A 19366-nucleotide genomic window follows, 5' to 3' on the forward strand; every position below is an offset into this window, starting at 1 on the left:
ATGCTTTCAACACTGTAGAAACAAAACTGTCCCCCACCCTCATCTCTTATAGTAGCTCACTTTCCAAATAAAGGTATAATTAATGATTAAACTATTTTCAAAATAAACCATATTTTAAAAAAGAGAAATTTGAATAAATATCAATTAATTATGCTTATTCTTGAGATTTTTATCATGAAATCACATTAATGTTAAAAAAATTACTTTGTTAAGCAGTACAAGTTTTAATACTTTTTTTTCAGGTTTCTTAGTGTTTACATTTAGTAAGGATTGAAAACATGGAGAAAAGATACGACTCTTGCTCTTCTCAGACTAGAGGCTGACTGACAATGGTTGGTTGCTGAGGGTCACGGGACAAACTAGAGAGAATGAGCAGTGGCAACCCCCCAAGTTACATGATGGGCACAAGAGTGACAAGTGGAAGGGGAGTTAAGCAGGGCATGGACAAAGCACTTGGTACATCTTTACTTTCTTTTACATCCTCTACATTTTTCAAGGCTGCCAAAAAAATTTTCGTGGGTCACAAGCAGCCTGCAGGTGGTATGTTGTGCAGGCCTGCTGTTAAATGAGCTGGAGAAGAAATGGCAAGCTGCTTGGGCATCTTTGTCAAGGAAACCCCCCAAAATGGGGTCACAAAGAGTCGAATACAACTGAAATAACTGAACCACCACAAAATAATGTTCCCCTTAATCTTCTGTTTAAGCTAAATCATTATGGTAGCTTTAAATGATTCTGGAATGTCATTGTTTTGAGTTTAGAGGAAATAAAGCCTATGAGCTGCCATCCATTGTTTATTAAAATTTATCTAGGATTCCCCCAAAAGGCATTTAGCCTGTCTCTGCTTTGGTTCTCCATGAATAAGGAATACTCAGGCACTTAAAATCATTAACATCATGCAATTCAATCAGCATCTTAGGGTCTCAGACCTTGGGAAAAAAATAAGCCCAAGATATTTATTCATTATGCTATGCTGTTCTTGGAAAAGAAGGAATGGAGGCCAAAACTAAAAAAGAAAAAAATATTAGATAGAGGGGGTAGAAGGTGATAGGGAAAAGGCTAAAGGGGCCAAGACAAATAAGGAATAGGGTTTGGCTGCAAGAGGCCACCATGACAATGATAAAAGGATAAAAGCAGTTAATCCATTTGTACCACCTAATTATCATTCCATCCCTTAAGACCTTGATCAGTAAATGTTGTGTGTGTGGTGATAGAGGGGAATGTGCATGGTGCTAGGAAAATAACTTAAAACTGCCGCTGATTTTTCTTAACTATTTTTTCTGACTTTTACTCCCTGGATTTTTTTTCCTAATACCTATTTCTTACTTCGCTGGTCTTCAATAGACAATTTGGATTTCACAGGGCAGTGGATTCAAAACCCTGAAGTTGACTTCTACCCATTTCCTAACTCCATTCAATTTGTCTGTCTTGGCTTTGTCTGAGTTACCCAGGGGAAACCCTGAATGGTATTCACAAGGAATCCTAGTTGAAATCTTCTATTTAGTAACATATATATTTGTATGTATGTATACACATTTACATATACACACATATGTGTGTGTGTGCATATCTATATTTATATGTGTGTATATATATATACATATACATACATATATAGATATACACACACAAATATATGTAAAATAAACAGCCTCAAATCAGTATCTAACTCTGGGAAAATTCATAAGCCAAAACCAAATAGTTATCCCCAGACATTACAAGTATTTCATGGCAGACATAGTGAGAAATGCCTAGTGGGAGGGGGGCTGAGAGGAGAACAGGGAGGGTGAAGGGAGATAAGCAAAGACTGGTTTTGTTGCCCAGTAACACCAGAGTGTCGGGAATCTGGACAAAGAATATGGTAATGAGGATGTTACTGGTAGAATGCTTCAAATGAGGCTGACACAAATCCGTGCAGAAGGTTAAAACAAAGTAATAGGAAAAATGATAAGTTCTCAGAGTGATACTGAAGAAAGAATTCTTAGGAGAGCCAAGATAGTGGCCAGGAAAACAGGGACTTGCTTAAGCCACCCCCTGCAGGTCCCTCCAAACATCTATAAAAAATGGCTCTGAACAAATTCTAGAGCTGCAGATGCCCTGAAATAGCAAAGGGAAACAGGGCTTCAGCCCAGAACAGCCTGGATGGTGTGCTGGTAAGCAAAATAGGCTCTTAGCACTTAGTTCAACCAAGTGCCCTTGAAGAGTTTCCTTTGAACAATTCAGTGTATTTCATTGAGTCTTACTAGGTGCTAAGCCCCAGGCCCAAATCCCTATTAGGTGCTAAGCCTATGTGGGTGTGAAGCTCCCAGGGTACTAAGGGGAGGTGCTAACTCAAGAGCCAATCATAGGAGCCTAAGTTCTGTAAAAAAGCAAGTAAGAGAAGCAGAGAAATGAGAGTGATGTGAGAAATATGAAAAACAAGTCAATGACTTGCTAAAAGAGACCCAAAAAAATACTGAAGAAAATAACACCTTAAAAAATAGACTATCTCAAATGGCAAAAGAGCTCCAAAAAGCCAATGAGGAAAACAATACCTTGAAAGGCAGAATTAGCCAAATGGAAAAGGAGGTCAAGAAGACCACTGAAAAAAATATTACCTTAAAAATTAGATTGGAGCAAGTGGAAGCTAGTGACTTTATGAGAAATCAAGATATTATAAAACAGAACCAAAGGAATGAAAAAATGGAATACTGTGAAATATCTCACTGGAAAAACCACTGACCTGGAGGATAGATCCAGGAGAGATAATTTAAAAATTATTGGACTACCTGAAAGCCATGATCAAAAAAAGAGCCTAGATATCATCTTTCAAGAAATTATCAAGGAGAACTGCCCTGATATTCTAGAGCCAGAGGGTAAAATAAAATGGAAAGAATCCACTGGTCGCCTCCTGAAAAAGATCCCAAAAAGAAAACTCCTAGGAATATTATAGCCAAATTCCAGAGCTCCAAGATCAAGGAGAAAATACTGCAAACAGCCAGAAAGAAACAATTTTGAGTATTGTGGAAACACAATCAGGATAATACAAGATCTAGCAGCTTCTACATTAAGGGATTGAAGGGCTTGGAATATGATATTCCAGAGGCCAATGGCACTAGGATTAAAACCAAGAATCACCTACCCAGCAAAACTGAGTATCATGCTCCAAGGCAAAATATGGATTTTCAATAAAATAATGGACTTTCAAGCTTTCTCAGTGAAAAGATCAGAGCTGAATAGAAAATCTGACTTTCAAACACATGAATCAAGAGAAGGTAAACAAGAAAAGGTAAACAAGAAAGAGAAATCGTAAGAGACTTATTAAAGTTGAACTGTTTTGTTTACATTCCTACATAGAAGGATGAGGTGTATGATCCATGAGACCTCAGTATTAGGGTACCTGAAGGGAATACACACACACACACACACACACACACACACATATATATATATACACGGAGGAAAGAAGGGGCAGGTGAGGGGGAATGAGTGATTCTTGCTCTCATCAGATTTGACTTGAGGAGGGAACAACACACACACTCAATTGGGTATCTTACCACAGAGCAATGGAGGAGGAAGGGGATAAAAAAAGGGAGGACAATAGAAGGGAGGGCAGATAGGGAGAGGAGGTAATCAAAAACAAACAGCTTTGTAAAGGGCCAAGGTCAAGGGAGAAAATTGAGTAAAGGGGGACAGTAACAGAGGGAGCAAAATACAATTAGTCTTTCATAACATGAGTGTTGTGGAAGGGTTTTACATAATGATACAAGTGTGGCCTATGTTGAATTGTGAGCCTTCTTAGGGAGGGTGAGTGGGGAGGGAAGAGGGGAGAGAATTTGGAACTCAAAGTTTTAAAAGCAGATGTTGAAGAAAAAAGATGTTTTTGCATGCAACTAGGAAATAAGATATACAGGCAATGCGGCGTAGAAATCTATCTTGCCCTACCAGAAAGTAAGGGAAAAGGGGATGGGGGGGAGTGGGGTGACAGAAGGGAGGGCTGACTAGGGAATGGGGCAATCAGACTATATGCCATCTTGGAGTGGGGTGAAGGGAGTAATGGGAAGAAAATTTGTAATTCAAAATCTTGTGGAAATCAATGCTGAAAACTAAAATATTAAATAAATAAGAAAAAAGAAAAAAAAGAACTCTTAGACTTAGAATCATGAGAAAATTAGGTATAAATACCACCTCTTAAATCATTAGCTGCTCCTATCAGTCAATCAGGGACATTTATTAAGCACCTACTATGTGCCAGACACTGTGCTAAGCACTGTGCCACAAAACAGTCCCTGCTCTCAAGAAGCTCTAATCTCATCTAAGTTTGTCACCTTGGACAAAATCACTTATACTCTGAGTATCAATTTCTTCACCTGTGAATGGAGGATAATAACGCCTGGACTCACAGGGTGGATCTGAGGCTCAAATGAGATGATCTATACTAAGTATTTTGCAAACCCTAGCTACTTGAAGATTATCTGTTATTATTGTCACTGTTATTAGTGTTATTATTATTATTGATGTCTCCCAAAGGCACATCATCCATCAACTCTCTGTCTCTGTCTCTCTCTATCTCTGTCTCTGTCTCTCTCTCCACATATCCATCTATAAATGTGTGTATATGTGTATAGGTATATATTTACAGACACATATATATGTATATGTACATGTTCATAATATTCATTCTGTCAAAGCTTGGAGTGGATGCTTTGTATGGGGGATTAAGTCACTAACGACACTGGGAGTTATATTTTTTCTCTTTTTAGAAAGAGATGAAGCTATCACAGGATCAGATCTGGAAGGAGAGTATTCCACTGCAGTGGAGCTTTTCTATGTCTCTAAGAGAGATTCAGAGAGAAAGAGTTAGAGGCAGTAAATGAGGAAGAGAAGAGATTGGCCACGGCAGCAGCAACAGTTGGAGAATGCTTTCCTGGAGTCTGACTCTCAGGCTTGTAGCTGTTAGAGTCTTGTTCTTTCCCTGTCGATTGGCTCATTAAGAGGACCCAGCATAGGACCGTGTCTATTTGGAGAAGCTGCTGGATCAGTGGTGATTTTCTTCTCTCCCTGTATCTTCTCTTTTGGTTTTACTGCTGCCTCTAAGGAGTCAGCACTGGTTACCACTAAATGTTCCTTTGATTTTTTACATCTGCTTACTGGTGATTTGTATTTTTAATTATGATTCTATATAAAGGTAAGATAATTTTTTATTACATTCAAAATTAATGTCTTTGCTGCGAAGACATTACAACAAAGGGGAGAAAGCAATAATTGTCGGCATCAGATTCAACTTGCCTTGTAAATCAGTAGATTGCCTGGGGGCTCAGATCTTTGTGAAGTTTACTTATAATCTCTATTTTCAAGCTTTCTAACTTTTCAGAGGAAGGAAACCACCTAGAACTGATAACTTTGCCCTTGACTAAAACTCTGAGGAGTGACTCTCATTACCTCCAGGCAGACAAGTGTACCCTAGGATTTTTGGGTTTCCTTCACACTCCGTTCCCAGGTGAGAGAAGGAAAAAGGAGCAGAGGTGGAGACCTCAAGGGAAGGTCACACCCTGAGAAGCACCAGTGGACAGAGACAAGTGTGGTGAGAGAGAAAATCAATTCCACTCATTCCCCCAGAGGGGTGTGTGGGAGGGAGGGTAAGTGCTTGTCATCCCCACTACCCTCCATAGCAAGGACTGATGGGTAGCACACACATACACATGTATGTATGCATGTGTACATACAAAAATTTCTCATTTTATATGCCTCTGTATGTATATATGTGTGTGTACGTACACACACATGACAATTTGCAAATGTATATGTATGTCTGTGTATGCAAATGTATATGTATGTATAACTGGTAGTCGTAGTTGGTATTTTCTAGTAGAGGAAGTTCCTCACTGAATAAATCATAGGTCTGGCCAACACACACAGCGGCATATAAAATGAGACACAAATTTTTATAGTGTAGGAGAGTCAGCTGCTATTCCAATAGTACATCATGTCTCCACCAAGAGGGATATTTGCTTTTTACATTATTATAATTATGCTTCTACTCTTGAGTTTCCTTTCTCTACAGTCATGATGACTAGGGCCAAGCAGCTCAGAGTGACACAGAATGTGACTTTTGCCTTCTAGGTACAGCCTCTACATAATCCTTACCCTGTTCCTGTGGAAAAGACCCTGTTTGGTGTTGCTGGAAAATGCTTCCTAGGTGAACAGGTCAGCAGTTACATGTTGAAGGCATAAAAACATCTGGCACATTGTTTTTTGTACAAGGAGAATGTCATTCCTGAGATGAGTGGATTGCCTCAGGCAAAATCAACTTTTTTGTACAACCGGGTTGCTCAGATCTTGCGTGACTGTTTATTTGAAAATTCCTACTTTTAAATGAAGTGTCGGCTAGGCATGCCAGTAATAGTGTAGCTCTGAAACAGGTTGTTTGAAGTTACCTTATTAGTTTCCCTTCTGTGCTCCTAGTTAAAATAAACAAAACTGAGAAAGCAAGTCATGTCCACATGGATACTTTTTTTTTAAACACTTCTAATTAAGAAATGTTTTACAAATTCTGGCCTGCAAATTGTCAGTGATTACTATCTCACTTTCAGTGGGCCATGTCTGGCAGTCTCCAGAAAATCAGCTTGCCTTGTATGAAATTCAAATCAAGATAGTTATTAATGGGATGGGGAAGGGGCTCCTGGAACACATTACACTGCTTTATAATGCCCAGAATACCAGGAAAACTAGTCTGCCTTACTCCAGAACATGCCTTCCTCACCCTAATTTCTTTACAACCAGAATAGGGCTTTATAAAAGATGTATACATATATATATATATATATATATATATATATATATATATACACATACACACACACACACACACACACACACACACACACACACATATACACATATATCTTCAGACCTTATTACTGTTGTTCAGTCATTTGGGGTTTTCTTGGCAAAGATACTGGAATGGTATGCCATTTCCTTCTCCAGCTCATTTTACAGATGAGGAAACTGAGGCAAACAGGGTTAGGTGACTTACCCAGAGTCACACAGCTACTAAGTGTCTGAATTCATATTTGAACTCGGGTCTCTCTGACTCCAAGCCCAGGGCTCTATCCATTGCACCATCTAGCTGACCATACCTAGGACTAGCCTTTGGTCAATATTTTAAGGAGGCATTTTGTTTTCAAGTGTCCCTCTATTCCTATTTCTTTGTCCCTCTTCTTCCCTTCAGGGTCTAACACCACTAGATGCTCTGTGCCCTCAATCAAATCTCATGAATTCAAAGTCCCACCCACCCTCACATTTTAGCACCCACAACCACCTCATCAACAATGTCATTCTCTTAGTCAGTAAAGCGTAAGCTTAAATCTTGCCTCTCCCACTGGTTAACAGTATCAGCCTGGGCAAGTCAGCTCCCCCAGCCTACCTTCCTCTCCAAATAATGGGGACCATAACCCTCGTACTACCCATTTCCCAGGACTGTTGTGAAGCTCAAATCAGATCAACTCAAGTGCTCTGTAAACCTTGGAATGCTATATAAAAGCACATTTTTGTGTGTTTTTGTTTTATTGATTTGTTATGATGTAGCACGAAGCTCTGGGAGAGACATTAAGGATTAAAAAGGGATTAAAACATAATCTCGGCTCTCAAGAATCAATACCAAAGTGTGAGTAAAATCATAAAGTAGTATTTGGTAAGGCAACAAAGAAGTGACTTAGACAGCAAGTGCTAGCTGAATTTAGGCTGTATTTGAATTCAAGAAAATGAGTCTCTCTGGTTCCGAGCCCAGGGCTCTATCTACTGTGCCACCCAGGTATATACTATATTATCTATTTTCTGTTGCATTTTTGACAGGTAGGTGGCACAGCGGACAGAGCACTGGGCTTGGCTTCCTAAGTTCAAGTCCAGTCTCAGATGCTTACTAGCCATGTGACCTTGGGCAAGTCATGTAACCTTGTTTGCCTCAGTTCCTGATCTGGAAAATGAGCTGGAGAAGAACATGACAAACCACTCTAGTATTTATGCTAAGAAAACCCACAATAGGGTCATGGAGAGTCAAACATGACTGAAAATTACTGACCAACAACAAAATTGTATTTTTATTTATCTTGTTAAGTTTCTACCCATTACATTTTAATCCGGTTTGGGTCACAGCAATGGCTGAATGTTTGATAACTCTACTCTAGACTGTTGCTTTTTTCTTCTTCTGTTTTTCTTCTCTTTTGCTTCCCTCCCCCTCCTCCGCCCCTAACAGCATCATCACACACATGAAAACATGCCTATTCTGTGTCTCATTCCCTCAGGGTCCTGGCAGATGACTTGCCAAGTGATCTGATGAATTAATTCCAGTTAATAGCTTATAATGACTAAATGTGTCTCTTATCCTAGGCAGTACTAGCATTTTAACCAGTTTCTTCAATGTCTTACCCCCAAAGAGATCAGTCGGTCAACCAACATTTATTAAATGACTACTGTGTGCCAGGTACTGTGCTAAGGGCTGGAGATAAAAAAAAAAGCCATGATCAGTCCCACTCTCAAGGTGTTCACAATCTAACTGGGGAGACAGAATGTAAGAACTATTAAGTATTTACAAACAAGACATATACAGGAAAAATGTGGGGTGACTCAAAGGGAAGGAACAAAGATTAAAGAGAACCAGGGAAGGCTTCTTACAAAAACTGGAACTTTAACTGAGACATAAGGGAGCCAGGGAAGACAGGAAGCAGAGATCACCAGGCAGAGGGGCTAGCCAATGAAAATGTTCAGATTCAGGAGACAGTGTATTGTGTGTGAGGAACAGAGGTGACTAATGGTTGGAATTTTATGCACTGTAACATACCAAAATGAGAAAATATTTTGGGGAAGGTGGACCTTTCCTGGCACCCATTAAGTCAGCACGTGCACATCTGTTTACATCATGTATGCATAAAATCAGTCCTATATGTAATGACCTTGAGATGTCAAGTGCCCGGTGTGGACCAAAAGTATAATCAGTCAATTTCATTAATGGTTTCCGATGCCAGACGCAATTATTTCACATCGCTAAGTGCACCTCAAAAAGAATACAAACGAGCTGGTGAAAGGGCATGACTCAAAACCTCAACAGGTTCTACTAAAATGTTGTAAAAGAGAACATCAGACTCACAGAGCCTGAATAAACTTCACTGACTCTCTCACACTATTAACTCTTCAGAGGTGGAATTCAATGGAAATTCCTTTGAACCAGGGTAAAAGGCACCAGAATGGCACACCTCTCCTCTTTTCCTCAAAAACACCTTGCAAAAAGCACCTCACATATGGAACCAGTAAAAAAGTGCTATCTTTATTTGTTAGTTAATTTAAGTCCATACAGAAACTAATAGAGAATGGGAAAGAAAAAGAGTACTATTAGAAGGAAACATAAGATTAGCACTCTCAATAAGTAAAACCATCTTCCGTTCTTTAGAGAGGAGATTAGGCTTATATCTGCTGCCCACTGAAAAGAAAGAAAAAGTGTGAAACCACAGGCTTCAAAGACCAGACAATCCCCCATTGCAGACCAGGGCATTCGATCCCTTCAGAAGCCACTGCTTTCTTCTAAGAAATGACAAAAATAGGGCTTCTAAAGATAAGATACTTTTCTGGAATGCAAGCATTGTTTCACATGCAACCACAGCTGGCGTCTGCTGCATCCAGCTCCCCATGTCAGAAATGAACTAACCCTCACATTTGCTGTTATCAGGAGAATACTTCCCATTCCTGCCCAAGATGAAGCCATGAACTTGCAGATGAAAATCTCAAAGGCAACAAACAGCTGTTCCTATTGGGCATATGCACTACCAATACTGTACGTGCTTTCCTTAATAGGTCTGGAATTGGAAAGACTTGAGTTAAGATCTGGCCTTAGACACTTATCAGTCATGGGACCCTGGGCAGGTCACTTAACCTCTGCTTGCTTTAGTTTCCTTAACTGTAAAGTGAGGGCCATAATAGCACCTAGTTCACAAAGCTGTTGTGAGGCACAAATGACATGATTTATAAAGCCCTTAGCACATAATAGGTATTTAATAAATGCTTGCTCCCTTCTTTTGCCTTTCCCCCTTAATTGAAGAAATCATTCTTAACAGGTCCGTTGGAAAGAAATGACCTCACCTGTGGAGACTCACATCTTTCCTGAATCTGATATTCAAATAGAAACAAGATTCATAACTATAATGAGGAGAGGAGAGAATCAATGTCCCATGGATAAAACTCCATATTATAAAATTTTAGAATTTCTTAAACATAGTAGAAATTTAGTCCCATTGTATAAGAGAAGTTGTCTTAATGAGCAAATAACCCATCAAATTCAGGACCTAACCATTCCCCAGACATCCAGTTTTAATTTCCCAAATGTCTGATAGCTATTTCCATACAGATGTTTTATTGGCTCTTCAAACTCAACATGTCCCATTTGACATCATTAAAACTTGTCCTTTTATGCCTGTGTTTCTGTAGCTTATATCACCAGCCTCTGAATGATTCTAAAAAGGATTTTGGAGAAGATCTCTGGCCACCGGGATTACGGTGGGGCCCTAATTCATAGCAATATTCCCTAATTAACCAAAAGTATACTTAGATAAGCAAATGGATCTGTGATCTCATTGATTTGGGAGATTCCCAGTGACAGATCACAGCCAGTGTCTGCCCATCCTGTGCAACTTTCATCCCTGTCCTTCCCAAAGTCTGTCCCCGGCAGAAAGTTCATCATCTTAAGAGTGATCTTTGATCTTTTCTCTTTTTCTTTCTCATGTGAAATCAGTTTCCAAGTCCCTGTCAATTATACCTCTACCACATTTCTTTTTCTTTCTTCCTTTCTTTCTTCTTTTTTTTTTAGAGGGAGTCAGGGTTAAGTGACTTGCCCAGGGTCACTGTAACAACAAGCAGCTACTGTGGCTGTGTAAGACCAATAACACTAGCACACAGACAGGCTGCTAATATGGGTTCTTTGATCTGTTTTTCTAAGGAAAGCACTCTTAAGGGGTTAACAATCTCACCTTAATCAAACATGCATATATCAATCACTTAGTTCAGGGGGAAAAGCCAGAACCCTGAACTTCAGAGCAAATACAAACAGAAATTATAGAGACAATATCAACAGATCAAATAACACAATTCAATAGACAGGCTTTGTCTGATCAAGACATCACATATATAGTTACCAAAAAGAGAAGCACCAACATCTGGGTTTTCTTCAAAGATGGGGAGCTCTTACCCAGAGTCTCCACACCAACACTCTTCCAATGAGTAAGATCCCCAAACAAAATGCTAACCTCTGAGTTTATATACCCTTCTTAGGGCCTGAAAGCTCCACACCTAATCAGCAAAAGGGTGTGGGCCTGGGACTTCATACCTAGTTAGCAAAAGGGTTTGGACCTGGGGCTTAGCACCTAGCAAGACTTAATCAAAGGCACTTGATTAGTTTAGCATTCTAAAAGAGGAAACAGTAAAAAAAAAAAAAAAAAAAAAAGGCCCACCTTAATTACCAATACAGTCACATAGCTAGTAAGTGTCTGAGGTTGGATTTGAACTCACGTCCTCTTGACTCCAGGGCCAGTGCTCTCTCCACTGAATCACCTAGCTGCCCCTCTACCACATTTCTTCCACTGATCCCACTTTGGACTCTACTCCTGACTCTCCCCACCTTCTCTACCTTGCCACTGAAATCTCTTCACTCTGGAAGGTCAATCCATCTCTGGACTTCTCACACTGGAATAATCCTTTGCCCCTATGGCCTCTTCCTCTGATTGTCTGGTTCCTCCCAGAATCTCCTTTATAAGGAGGACACTCAGACCAGCCATATATTCATTCCTCTCCAGGACGCACTTCAAACTCTCCAGAGCATGCCTACTATACCACAAAAGCTTCTTCATTCTACTCCTGGATGTTCTCTACCATGCCCTGCATGTAAGTATGTAAGTACCCTGCTTCCCCTTTCCTTTAATGTGCTAATTTCTCTCATTAGAATGTAAGCTCTTTGAGGGCAAGGACTGTCTTTCTTTCTGCTTGTATTTCTTTCCCTGGAGCTTAACACAGTAAGAACTTAATAAATGCTTATTGACTTGATCTTCTCCTTTCAACTATAGGGCAACTACCCCAATTCAAACTCTGTTCACTTCTCACATGGACTGTTCTAAAAGTCTCCTAACTGGTCTTCCTGCCTTTGGTACTCCTTTCCAGTCCATGCTTTTTAATTTTTTAGCTGTCATCTTCCTAATGCACTTCCCTGGTCATATTACCATTCAGAAGTCATCCCTGGCTCTCTGCTGCCTGTCAAACAAGGTGTAAGTTCCTTATTTTGGCATTTAAGGCCTTCCACAATTTGGGTCCAACCTACCTGTCCAGCCTTATCTCATACTGCTTCCAATCACATATTCCATATACAGCCAAACTGGACTATTCTCTTAGTCTCTCCCTGCTCTCTGCCACATCCATTCATGCTTTTGCTCCTTATCTTTTGCTCTCTTATCTCCCTGTTGAAATTCCTTCAAGATCTATGAAGTCTTTCCCAACTCCCTCCAAATAAAAATGACATCTCTTAAATTTCTCATATTTAGGGTGCAGAGCTCTTCTCTGCAATTGTTTTATTATGGTATTACAGTTAACCTTTAAAGGTATTTTCCCTAAAAGAGTCATAAATCTATTATATTTGCTAGACTAAAGGTAGTGGGGATACTGTTAACATCCTATTCCACGTGCTTAACAAAATGTATTTCCCCATAAGTTTTCTAGACGGCAAGTGAAATTAGAAAATTTAAGCATAGCCATTTTGTCCAGTGATGGTCAAGGAAAAAGCTAGTAAGAATGTGCTCACGGGCATTCTAAAGGCTGCATTTATTTTCAGCAAGTGTCATTTCAGTGATTATAAAATGAGAGCCTGACCTCATAAACTCATACGTTAGTGGATGATCTTACAAGATCAATCTGAATGTGGGCTTTACACAATTTGTATTTGACCAGCTATTTGGAATCTTTGCTAAACTCCTTTGGAGATGAAGAATGCCCCTTAGAGGAAAAGCACCTCCCTTGAAAGTTAGGTCATGAGGCTCCGCAGAAGTCCTACTCTGGGGCTTCCTGGTACCACAGGGATAACCCTGAGTTCTCAAGGACTATTTTAGTAAAGTATAAGCTCCGATGGGTCCTGCCAAGCTTTGAATCTTACTAAAAGATTAACTTAACCAAGTTCAGAGGGGCTTGTCACCAGGTCAGGGATTCTTACCTTTTGTATTGTCATGGACCCCTCATGCCATCTCATGAAGTATAAATTCCTTTCTAGGATTCATGTTTTTAGGTGCATAAAACAAAATATATAGCCTTTCAAAGGAAACCAGGAATATTGAAAATATTAAAATATATTTTTAAGTTTATGGACCACAGGTTGAAAAACTCTATAGTGGAAAGTTGATCACCAGGCAATTAATTTTTTTCAGTTGCTACTAATCATGAAGACCATCTACTAAGGGACATCAGTGCAGGGATTTGTTTCAATAGAGAAGGTCATGGACAAGAATAGATCTCAGTAGTAGGCTTCAGACTCCACTGTAAGGGACATTTATAAATGCAGATTTGGAGACAATGTCACCCATGACTTCTGCAAAAGAAATCACAGAAGGGATGGCTAGGTGACATGGTGGATAAAGCACCAGCCCTGCAGTCAGGAAGACTTGTGTTCAAATTCGGCCTCAGACACTTACTATCTACGTGACCCTGGGCAAGTCACTTAAACCCAATTGCCAAGAAAGAAAGAAAGGCAGGGTGGGGGAGAGGGAGGGAGAGAAAGAGGCAAGGAGGGAGGAAGGAAGGGAGGAAGGAAGGAAGAGAGAGAGAGAGAGACAGACAGACAGACAGACAGAGAGAAGAATCACAGAAGTATACAAGTATATTGATGAATGAACAAGTTATTCAGTCTTGGGATGACCTCTCTGAATTCGACAGATGCCATGGCTTTTTCTGGCTTTGTTGTTCAGACATTTCAGTCGTGTCTGGCTGTCCATGACCCCATTTGGGGTTTTCTCGGCAAAGATACTGGAGTGGTTTGCCATTTACTTCTCTGGCTCACTTTATAGATGAGGAAACTGAGGCAAACAGGGTTAAATGACTTGCTCAGGGTCACACAGATGGTGAGTGTCTGAAGCTAGATTTGAACTCAGGAAGATGAGTCTTCCTGGTTTCCACCCCTGTGATCTATCCACTGAGTCACCTGCTGCCCCTGGCTAGGATGCAGTAAATGTTTAACTTCAAAATATTTGATCAGCCACCTAAAGTTGAAAAAAGGGTTAGGAGAAGATTTCTGGATATCAGAATTATAGCCACCAAATCATTTCCCTTAGTAAACACAGTCAAATGAATGTGAGTTCATCAATTCAGAAGTTCCTTCCAGGGATGCAGATCCCAATCAGCCTATCTATGTCCTCCCATCCTATGTAACTCTCTTAAAATTAAAAAAAAAAAGAAATGCTATCAGAAAAAATGTTATAGAAAACATATTTAAAATGCTAAAAAAAGAAAAGAAAAGAAAATGCTATGGAAAAAAAACGAACCCAAATTGCCTACTCTTGGAAATTTCTACATTACCAGAAACTTGGGTTCAACCCCTGAAGGTCCCAGCACCAGTCTTATCTTGGTATGGCTCAAGCTCCCAGCATATTCCCTGGCATAAATCTGCCTGGGTGGTCTCTTCCTTTTCTTCCCTATTAGAATGTAACCCCCTTGAGGGCAGAGACTGTCTTGCCCGCTTCTATTTTTATCCTCAGCTCTTGGCTCTGGCACATCTCAAGCATTTAATATACGCTCTAGCTATCTGTTTATCTATCCATCTATCTGAATGCTTGGCCACAGAGTGCTCAGATTAATTGGATTTTCTGACTCTCTTTCTGTGAAAAATCTTCCCCAAATATATGGGTTCATCTTCCTTCTTTACAAAGTTGAGTATAACTTAGTGTTCCTTTGATAGTCATCATTATTAAAATTAACTTCCGTTATGTCTAGGAAATGAACTAAATCTGTATTATTTCTGCATCATTCTTTGGAAGGCTTTTTTTAAAAAAATAATAAATCCTTGCTATGAATTTGTGGTCTCTGTTACATAAAGACAAATCGGTGCAATAACAATTCTGCATATTGGAGGGCTCCAATTAACCTGGGTTTGTAAAGCCACTTGAATTCTAAGAGGTGATAATGATAGGAATTAGACAAGAGGCATCAAAATCCCAAGAGTGGATGATCCTAATTAAAATGTAATTAAGAAATGTTTAACAAAATAAACAAAAATACAATATGACATAAATAATGTTAATTTGTGATTTTCTAAGTCAATATGCAGTCTGCAGAGATCAGTTTCTTTTGGGTTGGACACCACTGAATTAATCTCTCATATGATTAAAACAGTATAGACATCCATAGCCTTGAAAGGCCAAAATTTATAACACAATCCCAAAGCATACTTTACCTTGACTCCCAGGGCTTCTCCTGAGATAACAGATACTGTTACACCATTCTTGCTGGGTTTGGGGATTTCTTTACTTTTCAGTCCTTGATAGTGGGGCTCCACCATCTTTTCTGAACTCCTCAAATTGACCCAGAGTTGTAGACCATGAACAATTTCCTCAGAGCATGGCATTTCTGCATGCAGGATCCCACGGCCAGCAGTCATCCACTATAACCAAAATTTCAGAGGAAACAAGGAGAAAAAAATGTTGAACCAACATAGAAATGGCCCAGAACAGTGTTTGACCACTCAATGAAAAAAAAATTGAAAGATTTTTGATCCAATTTAAAAAATTAAATCATTTCATTCCTTTTACTGATAAAAAGTTCTTATCTATAATATTGACAAAATCACAAAGAATCGCGAGATGTAAGATGACAGAATCATTAACTCATAGACTCTTGGACTGAAAGTGACTACATACAAAGTCATCTAATTTAGCTTCCTCCATAATGCCAGGATACTGTCTACATCCTTGACAAATATTCATCCACCTTCTACTTGAACATTAGTTCTCCCTTCTGAGACAAGACAAAATAAATTCAGTCTTTCTGTCTTTCAAATATTTGAGGAAAACAATCATGTTCTCCCTAGCCCTCCTCAACTATTCTTCATATGATATGGTCCACAGTGTAGTAAGAAGAGTGTTGGACTTCAATTTAGGAGAGATCAGAATACAAATACTGTCTTTGCTACTTTCTAACTGCGTAACCTTAGATATATCACTTAATTTGCTTGCACCTCAGTTTTTTCAGCTATAAAATGAGGGGGAGGGGATGCACTAGATGGCATCTAAGGTTTCTTCCAGATCTAAATCTAAGAGTCTATCATCCTATCAGTTTTTTTTTTTTTACCATCCTGGTCACCTTCTTTTGTACATCCTCTGATATGCCTCCATTAAAATGTTGTGGTCAGAGCCAAATACAATATTCCAGGAGTACGTTGACCAGTGTAGAGCATATTGGGGTATTTCCCTTGATCTGTACATTTTACTTCTATTGATGTGGCCTAAAGTCATATTTGGTTTCTTGTCCAGATTTCAGGATAAGTACTCTCTCACTGGGTGAAATGCTAGAGTTTGGCTATGATGCCTTCTCTTTGGACATGGGAGCAGGTGTGGTGATTGAGAGGAGGGCAATTGTCTTTGACGCTTATCTTTAAATTTTCATGCATTAAAAAATTATCAAAATATTAAAGTAATCCCTGAACACACTGTATGGAGGTAGTACTGGATCAGCTTTACAAATCTGGCAAACAATTTTGTTGGTAAAGTTGATACAATACATCACAGTAGCTGAGATTTTTAGATCTAACATTTTCCTAATCAACACCAAGAATATTTTTTAAATTAAGGGTATAGCACCTAAACCTGCAGACAAATTAATAATTCAACATTAAACTATCAATAAGTCCTTTCCCTCTGCCATACCTGCAAATCACCAGGGTCCATTTTACCACTGTGTCCACAGAAATCCTCATGGGCTGTGCTACCTCCTTCCAGCAAATAAGTCACCTTTAGGGGGGAAAAAAACTTTAAGAAGCATAGAACTGCCAACAATATAGACTATGGCTGATTATTAAAGCAGTGAGCTACTCATTACTGATGGTGTTCAAGCATTTTAAATGGATGTGCAGTTTTAAAACTTTCCTCTATCTGTGAAGCCAGTCTCATCAGAAACGTGACAAAACCGACAACCAATGCCACAAAAAATGGAGTCAATTAACCTTCAGAAAACAGGCAAATGCTGTGTTTCAGAATACTTTGGCTGTCTAGCATGTATTGAAACACACAACAAAAACTAAGTCAGGAGCACTGTTTCTGTTTTCCCTTTGTTACATGGGATAGCAAGGTCTTAGTCAACTGACAGCCTCTGATCGCCTCTATTTAAGAGATGGTTTAGGAATCCAAAAAAGGTTAAGCCCCAACTCAGAGGAGAAAATCAAGAATGAGGGATCCTTTGTTCTTTAACTGTTTTTCCCTATTCTTTCCCTCTTGGTACCTTTTCTTCTTCCACACAAAAGACAAATCACAACAACATGTGCCCTATTGCATTGATCCTTTTCCCCATTTATTTTTTTCTACTTTACTCTCAATCGCTCTGTACAGGATAAAAGCAGCAACAGAACAAGAAGCTGTTGAAAAATGGAAAAGATCTGTAAAAAGCCATTTTAACAAATTGTTTTCCTCATCAAGGACAATACTTGGTCCCTAGTAATACAGTCCTAGGTTCTTGTAAAAGAGATAGAGCCTACCCTAAAGAGAACAAAGATGGGAAAAGCAGCTGGATGGGACTAAGTATCCTAGAGGAGAACCATTCTAGACACAATTGAACAATTATAAGACATTGAGGGACTGACATATAGTACAAGGTATTTGAATATATTAAAAGCATGAAAAATGTTGGACCTTTTTAATACCAAAAGAAAGTAATCTAGAGAAATCAGTAAGAACTACCTGCTCTCCCATCTCTATAAAAACATCATAAGAGTCATCTTTGTGCAAATTAAGAGCATCTTTGCAAAGGTTATTAGTAGAAACAAATAGGTTTTCACAAGCAATATTTAGCAATGAACCCCATCTTTACCATCTCACAATTAGCTAAGAGATGTAGAGAATGTAAAATCCCAGGGGGCGTATTATTTGTAGATTACAAAAAATAACTTGATTTAGTAAAATGATCACCATCTTTCAAGTTCTTTTACAGAAATAAGTCTCCTAGAAGATGTAGCAACAGAAAAAACAAACCAACACCTTATTCAGTGACTCTCTAATCATAAGCATCAGATGAGACATAAAACAAAAACATATATTCTGGCCATTTGGGTATTTCCCAGTATGATGGAAAATATCCGGTAGATAATCCATGTCAAGGAAGGATTCCCTGTGGATTGTAAAATGGAGAACACGAATAAGAGTGACACAGAATAGGCTGACATGAATGGAATCAATAAGCTTATAGATATGAGCATTTCAAAAGAGAAAAGACTGTAGAAAGGCCATTGACCTCAATGGATGATATTATGCTGCTTGAAGCAAGCCCCAGAATGCTGCAGAACCTCCTGGAGGAGATCTATAATCACTCAAAGGAGTCTGACCTGTTCATCCATACAGAAAAGATGAAGTAGAGGAACAATATCTCTTGTTCAGATGTCAACATGGATTTGGAGGATCATCCTAAAGAGCTTGTCCAGCAGTATGTAAGTCTGAGACTGACGTGGGCCCAGGGTTAACAAGGAAGAGAATGGCTTTTGAGAAATTACAGAGCATTTTTGCTGACCCCAAGTATCCTGTAATAGCAAAGGCCTAGTCTAACATTTTACTGGTGTTGCTATATGGCAGTAAGTTGTGGAACATGACTGTCTCTAAAAAATTAAGGATAAGTTCTCTGGGAATACACAAGGGCAATGAAGAAGCCAGTGGTGTGTGTGTGAGCAGATAACATATAACCAGTAAGGGACACTAAAAAGAGCAAGAGGAAATGATATTATTAGGAACTGTATGTCAGGAGGAGAAGATGTGCTAGTCATGTGGCAAGAGTAAGGGATGACATGCGGATAAGCAGAGAGCTCCACCAATACCCTTCCAATGTTGGGAGAAGCCAAAGGTTTCTAGCATGTTGGGTGGACCCCCTGTGGAAAACTTGTAGGAGAACATGAGTGACACGGAATAGACAGTCATGGATGGGTTTTGATATGCATCATCAGGCAGGTTTCATGGATCAATAAACTCACAGATTTAGATATTTCAAAAGAGAATAGAGTAGAAAGGCCATTGACCTCAATCACAATCATTTTATACAGAACATTGACCTATGTAAATCAACTGCCATAAAGAAAAGACAAAAACATTTTAAAACAGTTTAGTTAGAAAACATTTGACATACA

The 19366-nt window shown here is 39.1% G+C and overlaps 1 protein-coding gene across 3 annotated transcripts in view; it reads right to left on the bottom strand.

The window, feature by feature from the left end:
* PIR (pirin) overlaps positions 1–19366 on the bottom strand; it is a 121960-nt gene that overhangs the window by 48788 nt on the left and 53806 nt on the right. For 2 of the 3 annotated variants that reach the window (XM_036745563.1, XM_036745562.1), the window contains exons 4-5: positions 16911–16994; positions 15443–15649 (exon numbers count right to left, since the gene is read on the bottom strand). In XM_036745563.1, the coding sequence (XP_036601458.1) occupies positions 15443–15649; positions 16911–16994 (291 nt within the window). The remainder of the gene's footprint in view (positions 1–15442; positions 15650–16910; positions 16995–19366) is intronic. The other variant, XM_036745564.1, reaches the window with a different exon arrangement.

This window comes from Trichosurus vulpecula, chromosome 2 (genome assembly GCF_011100635.1).
Source record: "Trichosurus vulpecula isolate mTriVul1 chromosome 2, mTriVul1.pri, whole genome shotgun sequence".
Lineage (NCBI taxonomy): Eukaryota > Metazoa > Chordata > Mammalia > Diprotodontia > Phalangeridae > Trichosurus > Trichosurus vulpecula.